The sequence below is a fragment of the Primulina eburnea genome, chromosome 14 (assembly GCF_022965805.1).
Source record: "Primulina eburnea isolate SZY01 chromosome 14, ASM2296580v1, whole genome shotgun sequence".
Classification (NCBI taxonomy): domain Eukaryota; kingdom Viridiplantae; phylum Streptophyta; class Magnoliopsida; order Lamiales; family Gesneriaceae; genus Primulina; species Primulina eburnea.
In genome coordinates, this window is record NC_133114.1 from 964,170 (window position 1) to 984,975 (window position 20,806).

The following is a 20,806-nucleotide window of genomic DNA, read 5'->3' on the forward strand; positions in this document are numbered from 1 at the left end:
CCAGTTGAACTGAATGACCAGTTGACTTGACCAGAGTTGACCAGTCGAGAAAATGCTCAGAAAGCTGAATTTGACCGTTGCAATCTCGAAAACAGTACAGAAACTTTCCAAACGGTCATATTCTTGTGTCTAACGTATATATCATTATTGGGGCTTATAAATACAATATATTGAAGATCAAACAAGAGCTTTTAAAGTGGATTCAAAGCATGGGCAGTTAGCATGAAGAAATTTGCTAGTTGAGAGCACAAGCCCTTGTGTGAGGATACATTTGAGATGTGCACTGTAAAAGATAAATTCCTCACACACACAATCACTCACACATATACGAGAGAGTTAAGCTTACAAGTTTAGTTGAGTGAGTCTTTACACAAATGCGTAAAACATTGTGTTTGTAGTCTCTTTGCATATGAGACATTAAACAATATGCTGATTGTGAGGTGCTGCCTACAATCTTGAGTGCTAGGAGTTCTAGTTGAGTGCTGCCCTTCCGGATCGGGTTTGTACAAAGAGTTGTATGAATCAAAGTCTTCTAGTGAATCCTTCCCAAGGGGAAGAAGGGGTGACGTAGGAGTGTTTGAAATCTCCGAACATCCATAAACAAATTCGTGTCTATTTGTTTATTGCATTTATTTATCATTTTCACTGTTTTTATAGATGCATTGTTGAAGCATTTTATGTGTTCTTCAAATATCAAAATATTGCATATCAAGTGTTTGATAAAATGCTTCAACCGAAAATCTTTTTACTCATTCAACTTGCATATATCTTAAATAGTTTACAAAATATTTAATTGGTTTCTACGAAGGATTATTTCGAATGTCTTCCGCTTGGTTTGAAAACCAAACTCGATTTAATTCATCGGTGTTCAATATTTCAAGAACCGAGCTATTGTAGCTCAACGGTGATCCCCCTAACCGATCCCAACAGAGACAATGAAAAAAGAACAATAGATTCATATTAAGGTTGAACACCAAACGTAGAAAGAGAGCTGGGGTGGAAAAATCTTTTGGTCTGATTTTGTCATTTTTCATGTTGGAAAGTGAATTTCAAAATTTTAAAGAGACAATGAATTCATCTGAGGATTTCAATGGAAATAAGCAATTAATTTTGAAATTGAGTCCATTTTGCAAAACAATACATGATAATTAGTAGATCTTTCTCCGGAAAGTAAACCACTATATTACAAATGGATTTTAAACGGAAAATGAAAGCAGATGGAACAACATATAATGATAAAGCCAGATTGGTAATCAAAGATTACCGTCATCACGAAGTGCTCGACTGCCTTGACACGTCTTCTTTGGTAATGAGAATAAAATCAATTCGAGTTATACTTGCAATTGCCGCATTGCGAAATCTTGAAGTACACTAAATAGATGTAACAAAAATTATCTAAATGAAGATTTAGAAAAGAAAATTTACATGTAACAATCTGAATGATTTTCAGCATATGGTGAAGTCTCCGTATGGATTAAAACAAGCACACGACAATGGCACGAGAAGTTCTATAAAGTCATGATATACAATGGATTTAAGGTCAATGAGTGTGACAAATGTGTATACTTTAAAGATACTTAAAATGACTGTTATTTTATGTCTTTAATTATGTGACATGCTTTTCATTAAAAGCAATGATAAGATGATTAAATCACGAATAAGTTGTTGAACTCAATATTTGATATGAAAAACATGAGATTAGCTAATGTGATTATTGAAATTAAAATCCATAGAACCTCAGAATGGCTTCTTCTAAGCTAGAGTCATTATGTTGACAAATTCTTGAGGAAATTTTTGCAGTTGCTAGAACTTCGATAGATACGAGTCAACATCTATCGAGGAATTGAAGTGAGAGTGTATTTCAATTATAATACTCTCGGATCATTGGAAGTTTGATGTGCTTAATGAGTTGTACAAGACCATACATCGCCTAAGCACTGAGCAAATAGAGTAGGTTCACAAGTAATCCAATAACTGAACACTGAAAAACAAATGTGAGACTACTGAAGCGCTTGATGTATACTTGTGATTATGAAATGCACTATACCTGATATCTTATTGTAATTGAAAGATACATTGATGCGAGCTGAATATCTGATATAAAATACTCAAACTTTACTAATGAATTTGTATTCACACTAGGAGGTGCAACAATTGTATGAAAATATTCGAAGCAGACTGTAATAGTCAGATCTACGATGAAATCTAAATTTATAGCCTTCGACAAATGCGATAAGAGGCTAAATGGTTATGTCTATTCATAGAAGATATCTCTGGATTGGAAAAACATGTTCCGACTATATGTATTCATTGTGATGGTCAATCTACGATTGAAAGGGCACAAAATAATATGTATAATGGTAAATCTAGACATATACGTCCATAACACCATAAAACAACAATTCTCAACTGGAGTTATATCTATGTTAATCTTTTAAAGTAAAAAGATCCAGCGGATTCGCTAACCAAATGGTTAAACATATAGTTGGTTGTAAAATCATCCAGGGGAATGAGATTGAAGCTTATAGAATAAATTGGTACAAATAAAAACCCAACATGTGCTGATTGGAGATCCCAAGAACTATGTTCAATGAGACAATATAATTGCACTGATGCGGTGAATCACTGTGGGAGAGTTATCCCTTGTCCATTCATAAGGTGAAACTGTGAATTTGGAGGATAAACATACAAATTTTAATGATTTTTATACGTCAGTATTGAGCGGAACAATATTGATTATTCTTTATTTATAATCACCTATGTGAGAGAAGTGGCTCTGCTTCGAAGGAATTGTAAGACTCGATTCTAGACGTACTCGCAGAACCAGATGTGTGTTCATGGTCATAAAGAACACAATCATGAGAATTGAACTGTATCAGGGATAATCTTGTGTGATGTATTTTTCAATTTACACAAAATGCATAACAACTAAAGGACAACACATCTACTGTCATCTAGTAAATAAAAGTACTTTCACCAGGGAAGGTTTAAAGGTTCACAACTACATCCAATGTAAGATTCAACTGTTGAACTTTTATCACGATAATTTCCGAATACCTTTAAATTTTCATTCATGTGAGGGATTTTGAATTTTTTTTATAGTGAATGAAAATTTAAATAGCTCATGTAGTGAGCTTCGAACCATATCATTTGTAATTAAGTGAGATGTATATATAATAAAGTAGGTTTCAAATGATATATGAATTTTTAAAATGTCAAATGACATTAGGTATTCTAAAAGATCAAATAATCTTTAATTTTTTGAAAGATTAAATAACATTTGTTTTTTTTGAAAGATCAAATGAGCTTAGGTTTTTTGAAAGGTAAAAAAACAATTTCTGAAATGTTAAGTAATATTTATTTTTCTGAAAGATCAAATAATATTTGACATTAGGTCAACATTTTCCCTCTATAATGCATATACTCCTCATTTTCAAATGAGTAACTTAAAAAAACTTTAATAACTTTCTCTCTGAAATTTTTTCGTCTCTCGACTTCTGTCACTGTTATTACTTATAAATCGTGACAAAGTTTCTGTAATGTTCAGTTTACCTATATCATACTTTGTGTTGAGTTATTGTAGATATCACCGATGTATCTTGTGAAAATTGTTTTCCGTGGTCTCTATTGTACCGTATGAGGTGACAAATATATTTAAAAAAAACTGTATTATATTACATGCTTATGTTTGTTTTTGTTTTGCTTTAAATTTATACATGCAAGATCGATATGCATTGGTGCAAATATTATACGAAATCTAATTAATTTTATATTAATTATATTGTATTTTACAATCACACTACCAGTTCATCCATAATCAATATTTCGAATATTATCCTCATCTTCCTCCAACATATTTTTGTAACTTGTTGTTTTGTCGTTGTCATATATATCGACAATGCACAGTTTTATAGAGTCTAGACTCTATGGTAAATACTGAATACCGAAAATATTGTGAAGTTATTATGTTGTTACATATTAATAACACACAAGTAATAATGATTATGATAAAGTATTATATCGATAAATTTTGAAAAATATAACGAACAAGGCAAGAAAATAAGAATCAAGGTGATAAAATGTCATTTTTTCATAGTCATTGACTCAACTGTATCGCGCAAATATTAATAAAGTGAATAAAAATTTTGGTTTTTCATAGTCATTTTATTTAAAAAATTTAAAAATAATCTATTAACTAATATTGAATGATCAAATTTCATTTTAACTTATGAAGATATTTTTTTGTTCCTAAATAATACTGATATAAAGTTGGAAAATAATTTTGATAATTTTTAATTTTTTTATTGTATAGTGATTTAAATTTAAAAATTATAATTTTCCAAAAAAACTATATAAATTTTAGCGGGTCCAACCTACATTGGAGCTTCATTGTCATCTATAATCATGGTTACTTCATTGCTAAGGATGCTAATCGAGCGGGTACGAGTTTGTCATCTCATCCCTGTCCACTCCCTTGTTTTATCTAATAGGGGAATCCTCATTCCCAACCTTGTGGATTCCCTGATTCAAATACACGTTCAGTTGATAAAAATGTTTTCAATTTTACTTAAAAAATATTCATAAAAAAATTCAATTGTATTCATAAATACTGATATTATTTAAACAATACTCATTTAATAACATTTATATTATATTGGTTAATAAAAAGAACCTGATGGTTATTAGTTTATTCTCCATTTATGTCATTTCAGTTGGATCCAAAATAATTGTAGTTGCTGCTATTTATTTATTTAATCCATGATCGTAATTTATAAATAAAAAGTGCAAATGAAATAAATTCGCTAATCATCTATATTTCTTTTTAATATTTTTATTGTCATTATAATGCTACGAGCTTATTCTTCATATCATGAATTTAACTTTTTATGTTTAATATTAACTTATTTCTTATTTATAAATATTACACTTAAAATGAATATTATTTCACTTACAATAATTTATTGAGAGTAGGAAAAAAGTAAAGAAAGACACATTTTAGGATTTTTAAATTATAAAATTTTATATTTTATAATTTGAATAAATAAGATTAATTTGAAAATATACCTTTGATATGAACTAGAATAAACAAATTTTTTTATTTTATTAAAAGAAATAATATATATACTAGAGAAGTCAATGGAGCGGGTATGGCTAGATACCAGACCCGTCCTATGAAGAAAACTTTGTCTCATTATCTGTCCCACACCGGTTAAATATTCTTCGGACCTGTCCCACCCTGAATACAAAACGGGGCCGATTAGACCCGTGAGACCGGTGAGTCCCTATTTTTTTAAAATGAAAACATTAATTTTCTTCTCATATGACTGAATTATAAAACAAACAAACCTCTAAATACAACACAATAGAAACTAATTCATGTCTTCGACCACACTTAATAATGACAAACAAAATATCTTCACGACTTAAATGAATTACATAAAAAAGTTACTAGTTCACAAAAAAAAAAATATTGACATCCCAAATGAACATTAATAAAACTAAAAACTTAGAGTATTTATATTCACATCTCATGACCACCCTCATATCCGAACGAGTCTGAAAAATTAGACTTGAAACCCACCCCACGACCCATTTGATATTCCCAAATTCGTGGGTTCATTGCGGGTCTGAGTAAAACCCGGTTTCTTTAATTTTGAAATATAATTTTGATATGAACTAGAATAAATATAACATGTCAGGACCCTTTAGCCCGGACTTGACCCGAGTCGGATCCCCGATTCGTCGTCAACGTTTACCCGTATTGTCCATACCCTCTCTCTTTCAATACGCACACTTCGCAGAATTACAGAATTCAATTAATCTCTCCATGCGGTAAACTCGGTCTCTCCATGTGTTAATGCATGCGTGTGTATGAATATACTTGAATATAGGAGCAAATATTTTTTTTATTTTTGTGTCCTTTTTTGGAATATACTCGAATGAATTGTTAGGGTTTTGTGACCATGACTGTGCTATTAGAATCGAAATTTGGATTTTATTGAATTTGGGAATCGAGCTTCAATCGTTTTACTGTATAGTTTGCTCTGCGCATTAGTGGATTTAGAATGCAGCGTCTTAAAAAAAAGTTTTGTTTTTCTGGGTTTTGATACTGGTATGTAAGTGTTCTTTTTGGTCATTAATGTTTGATTGTTTTGTCTCTCTTTCAGCTTTTTTTCTTGTGTGGCTGTTTTTTTACTCCATGATTATCATGATTTTTTGCTCCTATGCAGTACAAAAACTTAAAAGAAAAGAACAACAAATCCTAATTTATCATTATCTATCATTCACAGCTCACAGAAAAAATATATTAGACATAGGTTTCATGATTTTTTTTCGAGCTCCTATCGAAATTCTTTAATCAGAAACAATAAATTTCCTTGCGGCTGTACTCAATGAAAGGTTAATTAATGTTTTCCGCAGTTCAATATTTTCTTGGTAACATGAGTTCCCGTAAGAAGACACCTTTTCAGAAGCACAGAGAAGACGAAGAGGCGAAGAAGAAGGTATCTCTATTGATCAGTAGCCCTTAATGATTGAAAGGAATTTAAGAAATTTCTTCATCACGTTCCTTTTATATTTCATTTTTAATTTAATTTCTTGATTTTTTACAGAGGGCAGAAGATGAGACAGCACGATTATACCAAGAGTTTGTAGAATCATTTCAAGCAGATGATACTCCGGGGTCGAAGGTTTTTGTCAGAGGTGGAACCATCAATCCTAATGACAAACATAAGAATGATTCAGAAGGTTAGTTGCCATTGATCAATATCATATCTTTCGTTAAACGTTATATCCTGGAACTAAGTTAATAATTAGTTTGTCTATTATCGCACAATCTGGATAAATGAATGATTTATTCTTTTTCACATGGATGCATAAATAAAAACCTCGGCCTTTTCTATTCATTCGCGGATGGCAGGTGGAAATTCCAAAGATGAGGGTTCTGGTTTAAAGAAAGGGAGTAGGTAAATAAATGCTTTTGATCAACTACTGCTGCAATGCTCTTATGATTAGGATTTATGATACAAGAATGATATGGTGATAATATCCGCAGATGTACACTGTGTTGATTGGGTTTGCATGTTTAGAAATTCGAATGATTAGTATCCTGACCTCTTTCTAATATTTTTTTTATATTAACCATGTTTTTTAATTCGTCCGCCATGGCAAGTGAACCACTTTTAGACTTATGGATATTTTTATAATTTTGTTTGTGAAAGAAGTTGCACTTATAGCTGAAGTGCGCTGCTTCTGTACGTGATGCCGTATTCACCGACAAACCTACTTTTTTGTATTCCCATTTCCTTGTAACATTAATATTGTCAATATAGTTGCATTGTAATTGATTCAGCTTCTTTTTCAGATTAGTCTTGCTACTTAGCTTGATTTGGTGCTTCATTCACAGTGGATGATTGCACGTGGACCATTTAGTTCGAATTTTACTTTCTCCTCAAGAACAATGCCGCTTGTACTCAAATTTTAATTTCCCACATTGATGTTCTCTTACATCATTCATTAGTTCGTCAAATGTGAAATTGGCACTTGATAGTTAGTCAAATATATAATTACTTTCCCCCTTGCTAATTCACCGTTTTGGCTTCACCAAGAAGAGATTGGGATTTCATGCTATAAGTTATAAGCTTGGGATAACTAGCACAAATGGATAAATCATTTATCTGGTATATTTTTGCTGATGCACAAACTATTGAGCGCTAGATATCCAAGATTTTGTTTTCATAGAATATCAAGCTACCCATACCATTGAGTCCATCTAGAAATTTAAATACTGTTCATGGGCTGTGATTGACTGCCTTATACCTCCCATGGGTTCTAACAGTATTTCATCTCCTTTTAATTCAACTCTCAACTCTCAACTCTCAAGTAAGTGCTTTGTGCTAAACCTACAATATCGTTGAGTATAACCAAATATGTTATTAGAATCATTAGATCCTTGTCTACATGTATTTGATGATCTTTGAGAAGATCCACGCACCGATAGTCAGAAACCTGGAAAGGTCTCGTGTGATTTAATTCCTTAAGAGTCTTGCTTGATTGGTTCATTATTTTTTTAAGAAGTTATCTTTATTCCACATGTCTTTAAAAGTTGGGATGAAGTCTTAGGATGGGGATTTGAGAGATGAGGAAGTGAATGAACTGAGTTATTTGTTAGGATCTTTAGAGAGTGCCAACTTGGTTGAGGGGCTGAAGATACCAGGGTTTGGGACGGAGATCCTTCAGGAGTTTTCTCAGTCAAATCATTTTATGAGTCTTTGTTTCTGATTAGGATTTTCCTTTATTTCCATTCTTTAATGTCATTTGGAAAAATTCAATCCCATCAAAGGTTCAAGTATTCTCGTGGACTGCAGTGCTTGGTAAACTGCCCACTTTTGAGATTATGCAAAAGAAATGACCTTCGTGTGCTTTGTGTCCTAATTGGTGTGTTTTGTGCCGGAAGGAGGTGGAGAGTCAGAATCATAAACTTATTCAGTGTTCTTTCACGAGCATTCTTTGTTTTAAAGCTTTGGAGGAGATGAGTTTGGTATGGGTAATTCCAAGATCATTGCCCGAGCTTTCTGAGGCAGATCTTGGACAGTAATAGTACACTGTAATAGTAATAGTACACTGTATTTGCTGGTCTATATAGTTAGCGGAATAGACAAATTTTTTATGGTTTAGAAGACTCGGCTAAAGATGTTTGGGAAAAAATTAAGATTTGGGCATCTAGTTGGAAGGGGAAACATGTAGATTTTAAGAACTTCTCGATTTAAGATTTAGTGAGAAGTTGTTGATATTTGTGTTTGAGTTGACAATTATTTTTCTTGTCTTTTTCCTGCTGTGCGGATCTCTTTTCAGTCTCTTGTAATTTGTGTTTCTATTTAATGAATATATTATATTTTCCTAAAAAAATATATATATTTGATTTTGATTTATTCATTATTCTTATATAATATTATAGCATTTTAGTGGATAATTGATATTTAATTGATTTAATTATAAAATGCATATGAGTTCTTAGTTGATTAAATATATATACATATTTTATTTGCGAATTCACTTTATAACATAAAAATTTATTAATTTATCGATTAATTAGTATGGTTTTTCATTAATATAATTTATATTGTTCTAAAGCTAATAACTTATCGAGGTTAAAATGCAGTAGTAAAATTTACTATCTGAGGACATTGAATGGTACTGTATAGGTGCAGTTGTGCATGATTAGTCAAAATTCTTACAGGAATTTGTATTGCTAATGAACTTATCTTGTTGAGAGGACAAAAGCAGCCGAAGCTTGGGCCGATTTTTTCATGTGGAATCTTACTTCAAATGACTTGGTGTGCTGGAATTATGAATTTGAGAAATAGAATTGTTAATGTTTAATAGTTTTACTAAATTTTTTTAAGATATAGGAATGATTTTCTTAGTTGTATGTGACTCCTCGAGAGGAAGCTGGATCTAGATTGATATATGATGCAACTTGCTAGAAATATTGATTATTTAGGATCTTCCCGCTCCATATGTGGGGGTAATAGCGTGTCATATTCTTGAAATCCCAATCATCTATCTATAACTGGAAATTGTGGCGGAATTTGGAGTGTGGAGTGCGGAAGAGCATGTATTTAGATTATGGGTTATGATGAACTTAGCTTTATCCTGTCTTCAATTCATTTGTTTATGTTCTATGTCATTGTAATTAGCAGTTCCAACTTTAGGATTAGTATCTATCTATCTATGTGTAAATTTTACCCACAATATGCCTTCTTTTCTACTACTGTATTACTAGCTACGTTTATGTTGTGCGTAGGTGAATTCTATCGTGTCACTAGATTTTCCTTCATTTTCTAACCTCTTTTAGGTCACAATAGAAGAATTTTGACCAACTTCAGGGCCAATTGATCTTTACACACCTGGCATGAGTCATTCTTGCCCAAAGCTAGATGATTTAACCTTTTTTATTCTCGCCCAAGTTGTGACCTTTCGATTGGATTTTATTTCACACTTATCTTGGCTTCTCTAGGACTAAATGGAAGTTTTAGAGGAAAATGACTGTGTTAGACCACTTTCAACTTATAAGATACTAATGTCTCGAGGAAAATCGTGTTGAACTTTTATTATTAATTTTTTAAAATAATAGATATGTACAGACACATTTGATAGAAGTCCAGTACCCACTTTCCTGATATCGTCAAGTCATTTGCATATTCGTTGATACTGGTCAATCTTATTGTTTTTCCTTTTTACCTCTGGATTTCTTGTCCGCTTTTTGTAACTTCTAGTTTTTATTATTTAATGTAATATCATTTCCTAAATAAAAAAAATTCATTTGCATAATGCATGAAAAAATTCTTTTATTTTCGTCGTATGGTTTACGTAGACCACATTCCACGTGATATTAGAAGTGGCAAGAATTTTGCCAAAAAAAAAGTGGCAAGATTTTGAACTTCCTGCTAATTAAGCGGTGAATTAGAATTGGAAATTTTTATGATAGACGAAAGGGTTTGAAACATACATCAATGATATTTGAAGTGGAAATCTTGGAAATGGTGGCTGGGCTAGTTTCTGATTGACTCTTCTTTTATCCTTCTGACAATCGCTTTTGTATACTTTTAGTTTTTATTAATTTTCCCTTAAAAATGTTGCCTTCTATAGCTTTCTGAGGACATTCTTATTATTGGGATATGTATTAGATCATTTTTGAACTTCATGCAGGTATGTTCCATCATTCATCCCACCTCCTATGGCATCAAAGGGTAAAGAATATGAAAAGAAGGTCAGTACCAAGCTGCTATTTCACTTGTTCACCACTGCCTTCTTGTTAATGTTTCACGTGTTTGTGACAATCTACAGAAGGAGGAGAAGCCAAAGGAAAGGAAAGGAAAAAGGGAAGTCACGGAACATCGATCATTTTATGGAGGAATTGAAGCATGAACAGGAGATGAGGGAGAGACGAAATCAAGATCGTGAACATTGGCGTGATTCACGCCATGGTGACAACTCTGCAGTATGTACTTCTAAAGCTTTCTATTTCAAATGAAAGATGAAGGCTGGTGGCGCATTTTATTTTATTTTTTCCTTTTTTTCTCCATTTGCTTCAGAATTTATTTCTCTCGACATGATTTGGTTCTTTCTTCGTGTTTACTTACGAAGTGCAGTTTTCCATCTGCAACATGAGACTTGGTAGTTAGTGTGTGTTGTCCTAATATAACTCATGAGATTTGCTTTTTATTTTTGACTCGAAGTATTTATTTGTAATGATGCTACTCTCTCAGCCATCTAGTAGGTTTGATGAGCTGCCTAATGAATTTGATCCAACTGGAAGACCTGGATCTTTTGATGATGGAGATCCATTAACTACAAATCTTTATGTGGGAAACTTATCACCTCTGGTCAGCTTTTAATCCCCTGCATTCTCTATGAATGAATATTTCACTTCCTGCCTTTTTTACTCTTCAATAGCTATTTGCCTTTTGTTCTGTGTGTTTTGTTCAATGTTAGGTCGATGAAAATTTTCTTTTGCGGACTTTTGGAAGATTTGGACCTATTGCTAGTGTAAAAATAATGTGGCCAAGGACAGAAGAGGAACGAAGAAGGGAAAGAAATTGTGGCTTTGTGGCTTTCATGAATAGAACTGATGGTCAAGCTGCGAAGGATGAAATGCAAGGTTGGTTTATGGATCTTCTTGTGTATTTCAAATAATGTGGTGTGTAAGGATAATAATAATTTAATTTTGATGAGTTTGGAAGATTTTCCTTTATTTTTCACTGAAACTAAAAGTATCAAAAGAAATTTTTATGATACAGGAGTGGTGGTCTACGATTACGAGTTAAAAATGGGTTGGGGTAAATCTGTTTCTCTTCCTTCACAAGCACTCCCTGCTCCACCCCCTGGACAAATGGCCATCAGGAGTAAAGGGGTGAGTCATATCATTTCTCATATCTGATAAGTTTGATAGTTCTGTAAATGTGAGCAGACAGTTGTTTTCCTTCTCATATGAGCGTGTTGCTTGATATCAGTCATACAACAAATAAACAATTACGGTGTAAAATTTATGTGTCTTGCTTTTTGCTCTACATCACGTTTCTCAGAAAGTTAACTCTTCCATGTTGTTATCAGGGTGCCACTGTCATCTTGTCTGGCCCTTCTGGCCCTCCAGTTACTTCCGTTCCTATCCAGAACTCTGAGTTGGTAAGCACTTTTATACTTATTGCGTTCTTGATATATCTTGACAAGTAAATTTAATTTGTGGATGTCGTGAACTGGGGCAAAACTCCAGTATTGGGAGAGAAAATTACTGATTTGCATTTCAAAAATATTTCCATCCAGTATAAATTTCTATGCCCCCTGGATTCTTTCTGTGAATAAAAGTGAATTATTTTATTAAGATATTTTGTTTTGTCCTGTGAAAAAACTGGGCTCAACTCCTAGATATGATGACTAATATCACTCTCTATCATTATTTGCCCGGTAAGATGAGAGATATGGCTTTGCTGCTGATGCCTATATTCCTCATTTCATTGCCAATTACCTGCTATGCGACAATCAAGTCATTCCTAAAACTAGAAAACAGCTGTTTCTGGTTAAGAAAATAGCTTTCATATCATATTTGATATCCTGCTCACTTGCAATAGCACAATTTAATAGCCATTCTCTCAATCACTCAACCTTTCAGTTCCATGAATCCATTACGGGGAGGAGTTGAATACAGGCCCTCCACGTTCTAAAATAGTAGCTTTTCTGGAATTCAGTATAACTTCAATCAATGTTTACTATGGTTGCTCATATATCTATTTGATTGAATGTGTAGGTTCTTACTCCAAATGTGCCTGATATTAGCGTTGTCCCTCCTGATGATAACCATCTCCAGCATGTTATAGATACAATGGCTCTGTATGTTCTTGATGGGGGTTGTTCCTTCGAACAAGCTATCATGGAACGAGGCCGAGGAAATCCTCTTTTCAGTTTTTTGTTTGAGCTTGGTTCTAAAGAACATACTTACTATGTTTGGAGGCTTTATTCATTTGCTCAGGTAAGTTGGTACATATCAGGACCAGCTTCCGGTCAAAGAGAGTTTGAATTGCTGGCCCTATTGTCCTGCCAAGCTGCAAGTTTACTGCTTTCGTTTTTATCTGAACTACAACCATGCTTAAGAGGATATGATTGTACTGTGTTACTAAAATTTATTACGGGTTAATCATTCTGCTCCAAAAGCTTTTATTACCTGATACTAACTAAAACTCGTAAAGGTGTTTAAAGTGGTTCTGTTTTGAAAATGAAAGATAAAAATGTGTCGCATTATTTTTTTGTGTGAAGTGGAAAACCTTACCAATTTGTGAATTCACATAAATAAATTTGACCAGAGTTCCAGTTAATGCAGATTAAATCACAGATAACAAGTGATCGGTCCATGTTTCGAGTGATACTTTCAGCTTTAATTACAATCTTATTCCACACTCTTGCTGATTAGTAAGGACCTAATGTCCTCCTTTTCGAAGTGTACCTGAACTGATTTCTTTAAATAACATATTATTTCTTCCCGGCACGCCCCTGTATTAGGTCACAGAAGGTTATCAACATGGCCTGGTCATTATTTGAATGTTTGCATGGAAAAATCAAGTTACCAATTAAGCTTCATTTAGCCTATTTATGATTCAAGATAAAGGCTGCTGTTTCTGCAGTGACCTGGCACACATGCGGCTACAAAATAAAAGTACAAAATAGATTTATAGTATGACAATACTTGGGCAGATAATTTCCTATGTTCACTTCCATGTGCATGCCGAATCATTTTTGTCCACAATTCTTAGCAAGTTGGGAAATGTATACTCTCTTATGATGAAGATCTCCAATTGCAGGGGGATACACTCATGCGATGGCGAACAGAGCCTTTCATCATGATTACTGGCAGTGGAAGGTATACCAAGTTCTGTTTATTTTTTTTCAAATTAACTCGGACAAAATTTCTTTCTTGTCACACCTTGAGTTCTGGATCTTGTTATGGGATGATGGATTGTAAAATCCTCAAAATTGGAAGTGTTTTTTTCTTGTTCTCCCCTTTCGATCTATGGTGTCAATGGGGTTGGATTGAAACTTGTCAAAGAGAACATCTCGATCTTTTGAAAAGTACTCGTTGAGAAATTTTTTTGTTCCATTCTTTATTCATCTTAACTCCTTGTAAATAGAAAGAGTCTACTGTATACCATCATCTACTGAGGACAAACTCAAATCCTAAGATAATTATTTCTTATTATCCCACATATATAGGTCACATAAACTGACAAGAGTGTAACAACTAGAGTCCTAAGACTGAAGTTAACCGGAGTCCTTATGTTTTGATTTCCTTGGTCTTGAATTTGCTGTTTGTGAATGTCACGGCACCTTCCAGTGGACCAAGCCCAAAAGATATCACATATCGAAGGTTCATGTACAGGGCAGTATCGATCGAAGGCAGCATAGTCTCCAGGAGTTGCAGGACTCCTGAGTTTTATTTTGTAATTATCGTTTGAATAAAGCTGGGTTAGCCTATGGGATTTTTATTCAGTTGTTAGGTTTTTTTATCTCTGTTTATAAAGATTAGATGCACTCTTGTATAAATATTCCTTGGAATGAATTCAATTAACAAACTTCAAATTATTATCAACAATTGTTCCGGAGATCGTGAGGTTCTCTCGTTAACGAGCCTCAACTCGAAATAGGTAAAAGCGGACGTAAAACGCATGAACACCAGCACGCAAACTGTGAGGATTTCTACGTTCACAGACCCATAACCCGATCAATATTGGATAATCATGACTTGTGAAGCATCAGTAAACAATGTGGTGGCCATAGGGCATCCTGGTCCATTTTTCTTCATCTGCATGGTCACATGTGTGGCCCTTTTATTCTATCACAAACATTTGTCCCTTCTTGGGGAATACATGAACCTTGTTCATAGTTTTAACTGATAGAACCCAAACACCTGATTAACTCTGTATTGACTATTGTCAAATAGAGGGATGCATATACCTTCCCCATTAATAGGGTACAGATTTTCTTGGGTAAGTTACAGCTATTAGGAGATAATTCCATTTCCTTTCCTTTCTTCTCTTGATTTTCTTTTTTTTTTAATCTGACGGTAATAAATGATAATTTATATCGACGTTATCATGTTTGTATCCATAGATGGATACCACCTCCTTTACCAATTGCAAAAGGCGCGGAGCACGAAAAAGAAGCTGCAAGCACTTATGCTGCTGGGAAAAGCAAAGTATTCTCTTTTAGTTTTTATACTTGTGGAGTTTATGTTTTTTTAAGTCGAGTTCTGATTTTGTGGCTATTTACTATGGTTTCATGTTATGATTTTTACAGCGTCTGGAGGTGGAAAGGACCCTGACAGATGCCCAAAGAGATGAATTTGAGGATATGCTGCGTGGATTAACATTAGAAAGAAGCCAGATAAAAGATGCCATGGGTTTTGCTCTGGATAATGCCGATGCTGCTGGAGAGGTAATTGGATAAGCTGCAATTATTGATAGACTAAATATGTTTGACACTACTTCTAGCAAATCTTTCATGGGTATGGTAGTCTTGGCACATGTTTGTCATCCATGAAACCATTGCTTAAAAAACTAACAACAGATTTTAGATAATATTTTTGGAACAGTTTTTTCTTGAGTAGACTTTCTTGTTATATTACCTGCATTTAGCTCTACCATGCGTGCTCATAATTGGTATCCTCAAGCGCATTAATACTCATCAGATTCATATTGAACCTCCATATTTAAATCAACTAGATATGAAGATTATCAACTACTTTTTGACATATTTTTGTTGGATGAAAACTCATGCAATGAAATTTTAACAAAGCCTTGAATTAATATATAAACTTTAGTCTATTCATGTTCTTCCTAGCCTTTGCACTGAAGTTACTTTTCTTATTTATTTGTATTTTTGCATGCTAGATAGTTGAAGTGTTAACTGAGTCCATGACCCTCAAAGAAACTCCAATTCCAACAAAAGTTGCAAGACTCATGCTCGTTTCAGACATCCTTCACAACAGCAGTGCTCCTGTGAAGAACGCTTCCGCTTATCGTACCAAATTCGAAGCAACTTTACCTGATATCATGGAAAGCTTTAATGACTTATATCGTAGTGTAACTGGACGGATCACAGCTGAGGCTCTCAAGGTAGCCATCCCTCAGAACTAGTTTCTTACATATATCGTCGATCTCTTTTTTATCTTTTCCTTATTTAGACGCTAAGGTCTCTTTCCTGACAATTTCAGGAACGTGTCCTGAGAGTTCTTCAAGTATGGGCTGACTGGTTTCTTTTTTCGGATACTTTTGTGAATGGATTGCGAGCTACCTTTCTCCGTTCTGGTAACTCAGGTGTGATATCTTTCCATTCTATTTGTGGTGATGCCCCTGAACTTGAGAGAAATTCCGGTTCTGCGGACACAGGTGATGTGGAAAAGATTAATCAGGATACCGCGTTGGCCATTGGTAAAGGAGCTGCCATGAAGGAGCTTTTAAGTTTGCCCCTTACTGAGCTGGAAAGACGATGCCGACATAATGGACTTTCTCAGGTTGGTGGTAGGGAAATGATGGTAGCACGGTTACTTTATCTGGAAGATGCAGAAAAACAGAGAGGTTATGAGATAGATGATGAATTGAGGGCTTCACATAGCCATTCAAATTTGGGGAAAAACCCAAGTGGACAGGAGGGGACAAAACTTGAAATTGATTCAGGGAAAATGTCCGGATGGATGAGTTATGATGAAAATGGTGAGCGGTCAAAAGGAGAAGAGTCGGTATCATTGCCCACTTCAGATCCTTCTTTGCAGAAGGAACTTATCTTTAGTGAAGTGCAAAATGAACTCGTTTTGCCAGCTTCTAAGTGGGCCAGAGAGGACAATGAAAGTGATGATGAACATAAGAGGAATGCACAAGAATTGGGCTTAACCTACTCATCTTCTGGAAGTGAAAATGCTGGCGATGGTCTTTATAAAAACGCGGAAGTGGATCTTACTTCTGATGCTAGCAATTCAGCATTTCTCAATGTTGGAATGAACGAAGAACAAAGGTACCACTATGCTAGTATGACTCAACAAGGCATACTTCCCTGTTTTCTGATGTTTAAATATCGTGATCTGATTTTTCCATGCTTTGATGAAACTAATCTGTTTTATAGAATCTTGGAAGTATAGTTTCTGTCTCTTTTGTTTCCTTTTGCTGATGATAGAATAATCAAGATTGCTACTTGGTTCATGAAGAACTATTCGTAAGCATTATACATCTCTAGTTAACTGCAGTATTGAGATTAAAATAGTTATTTTTTTACCTGTACCTTTTGTGGCACCACTTCAGAAATATACTTTATCTTGAGGATGGATGTAGTAAGTCAGCTTTGGCGATGTTAATTGATGTATATCTTCTTGCATCACAAGTTTGATTCTTTAAAAATTCCATCCTCGCCATTTATAAATACTATTTACATGTATTAATTTTGATCGCTTTCATATCCTTTGCCAATGATAACATGGTGTTTTCTGTCTCACAGACAAAAATTAAGGCGTCTTGAGGTTTCTTTGATGGAATACCGAGAATCTCTTGAAGAAAAGGGATTAAAAAATTCAGAGGAAATTGAGAGAAAAGTTGCCATCCATCGTAGACAGCTACAATCTGAATACGGTTTATCTGATTTGCATGCAGATGCCTCCGGCAGAAGTAAGTTACAAATCTTTGATCCAATATCATCATTATTGCTTTCCATGCATGTGGTTTCACATTGGTCTGATTTGGACTCTGCAAATTATTTCTTTAGTTGTATCATATGTAAATTTATCAAAGTTATGCTGTTAGAAGCAACTCTAAAGTGTGGAGAGAACTACTCAGACAACGATAATCGCACTCAGGGGTCATTTAAATAAAAGAAAAAATATGAAGACACGTAATAGTAGTCTCACTCTGGCTTTATTGATATACCAGATATTTCCTAGATGTTTCTAAGCTGTCGTTGAAGACTTGATATTTCAATTTACTAGACCTTGTGGGATGTTGAGAGTCATTGCAAATGTTTTATGTGAAACAAGCACCATCAAGTGTTCTTGTTGGGATTGGCCATGGTGAAGGAGTTTATTTCAAATAATTATCGCAGTCGTCTTGCATTTATCTCGAGGTTAGGTTCGTAACTACTTGTGACATAAATTCTCAACTTTGTCACTGCAGAGAGGACCTCTTCAGAGAGGAGGGACAGACAGGATGACTCCTACGAACCTTTAAAAAAGCACCACCGCAGCCAAAGCAGAAGTGAAAGCCCTCAACGAAAATCATCCATTCGTGATAAAGAGAGGGAGAGCGACATGAAAGGGGACAGAGACAGACGACGTGACAGGGAAACAGGCCATGATCTGGAGTCTGAACGGGCGAAGGATAGAGCACGTGATCGGGAGAAGAATGGCAGCAAGGAGAGGAATGACCATGAAAGGGACAAGGGACGAGATAGAGATAGGGACAGGAGGAGAGTGAAATGAGGTGATTGTAAATTGTAATAGATGCTCTTGTGCTGGTGAAATGGTGATAATTAGCATCCATCATATTTTTGGATCGATTTTTTTCTTTGTGTTCTCTTTCGAGAATCGAATCTACGCTATATTAAGTGTCGACGGGGAACCATGGAGTGTGATGGGGGATGGAAGCAGTGGAGAGAGAGCAGCCCAAAAGTGTGTGCTCTATTTTAGGCAACAAAGTTGAAGGTGTGATGTATATTTTAAATTGCTCCTCTCTCCGTCCTTGTTGGTGCTATGTATGATAATGATATTATTCATAAGGTTTTTTGCCTAATTTAAATGATGATTTTGCTCTGGTTGTGTATAAAAAATTTGAATCTTGTCAAGTATATTGGTTTACTCAGTTAAATCTATTTTTTTTTCTAAGAATAATTGAAGCCAAACCGAATAAATCGATTCAATTGTCGTTTTTTGATAAATAACAATCCGATTCTTAATTTTACTAAAATGAATTTTTGAATTTAAACTGTTCCGTCAATTATTTTCTTTATAAAATATTGAATTTTATTTCGAAACTTGGCTTTTAAGGTTTAACCGATGTTTTTTGAAATAATTGAAATCGAAATCCAATAAACCGATTTATTATAAAGAAAAATTGGATTCTGAATTAATCTAACCAAATTTTCGACTTAAATCGATTCGCCCTAATTTTTTTTTTAAAACTAGAAATACATACCAAAACAAATTACATTAGTTCCACCTATTTTTTTTTTAAAACTAGAAATACATACTCAAAACAACCAGTTGCACAACCATGTTAATCACCAATTTTGTTGAGGAAGATCCTGAAGTAATTATGAATGTGAGACAATATTCACTTAACGTATGCCAAAGCCTCCGAAACAATCCCCATCAGCAGTTCCACATCTCCTGTGATCAAACATAAATAGAGACTCTTGAAGAGCACGCGGATACTTTGAGAAAGGTATAATAATAAATAATTCATCCAAGTAGTGGATATTTTGGTTAAGTTTATATAGCTCATTGTTCTAGTGAAGTGCAAAACCTGTTGGAGTATTGTGGGTTAGAAATTAGTCTTGAACAGAATGATTTTTTCCCGTTTGATTGCTGTTATACAAGTATATGGGAATCAGGCGAACAAAGAATGGTGGTAAGACGATCTTTCGGTTTTTTTACCAATAAGGTGTAGATATACGACTACAATCCTGAAAATGACATGCTAGCATAAGCTGTTACGCTAATCGATAGATGATAGTAGATAGTTGACAATACTCTTTTATCTTAATCTTGGTGCCATCGTGTTCATTTTACAAGATTGGGTTCCCTGAAAATTGTCTGCTTAAACTTTTATTCGGAAATGTATTCGTCGAAGGTAACAGGATATTGCGAAAGATGAGACATGCGATTACTTTAATTGTCCTCAGTTGTTGCTATGAAGGATACTTACATAGTTGCATTATTTAACCTCAGTATTATTTGTTTACATGCCCTGCTAATAAACTAATGATCATGCCTCTGGTTATTTGTGCATTTGTGAAATTACATTTAGATATTTTTGTAACTTTAAGGTTGATTTGTGGCGCATATACCCGAAGTTGTCCAAATACATGATTTTAGGCTGGCTAAATGACTGCTGCAACCTTTTTAGTTTGCTGAAATTCCAATGTTTCTCCCCCTGGCTGATAGAGCACTTGTTTATTAAACTTTCATTGAAAGCGGGGAAGTTCTGACTTTTGCGTTCTAATTGTTCTTACCTACTGTCACTTATCGCTACTCTGTTGCCTTGTTTGCAGCAGATATATTTTCTGCATCATACATGATTTCACTCATTACTCTCTGGTATTTTTGAGTTGTAGGAACTTGTGAGCAAGAACAAATACCTCAAGGATGATCAATCATCTTCGTGATCTTGTTGCTGATTTGTCAACTTGGCAAAGTCCTCGTTCAGTATGACTTTAAATTCGATATTTTTAACTTTATTGTAGGGGTTTGGGGACTTGCGCCTGGCATGAAACACCGAGTAAAATAAATTTCTTTGTTGACGATAATGTCATTTACACTTGGGACTTTGGGCAGTCTTGGTCACTTGATACTACCATACCTACGAGAAGTCTCAACTGTAAGCGTTCGATCAAATATTGTGCTACTAAATATCATTATGTTTCATGCAAACACAAAAAGTTATTATATTTTCAAAATAGCTTTCAAACTCTACCTTAAAAGTCGAACATATGTAAACATCAGTGCTAAGCAATATCGGTCCACCTCATAACTACATGTGAAGTCAAAGAAAACTTGGAA

At 34.3% G+C, this 20,806-nt stretch overlaps 1 protein-coding gene across 1 annotated transcript; it reads left to right on the forward strand.

Annotated features, from left to right (window-relative positions):
- The first annotated feature begins 5,846 nt into the window (after positions 1-5,846).
- Positions 5,847-18,838, forward strand: LOC140812950 (protein RRC1-like). The gene is given in 19 exon segments (XM_073171330.1): positions 5,847-5,865; positions 6,421-6,503; positions 6,612-6,747; positions 6,920-6,965; positions 10,711-10,771; positions 10,849-10,869; positions 10,871-11,002; positions 11,271-11,387; positions 11,497-11,662; positions 11,802-11,914; positions 12,115-12,186; positions 12,806-13,027; positions 13,854-13,912; positions 15,160-15,244; positions 15,346-15,483; positions 15,939-16,163; positions 16,262-17,058; positions 17,536-17,702; positions 18,204-18,838. Coding segments are annotated over 19 exon segments (2,949 nt in total). The 5' UTR covers positions 5,847-5,861; the 3' UTR covers positions 18,509-18,838.
- The last annotated feature ends 1,968 nt before the right edge of the window (positions 18,839-20,806 follow it).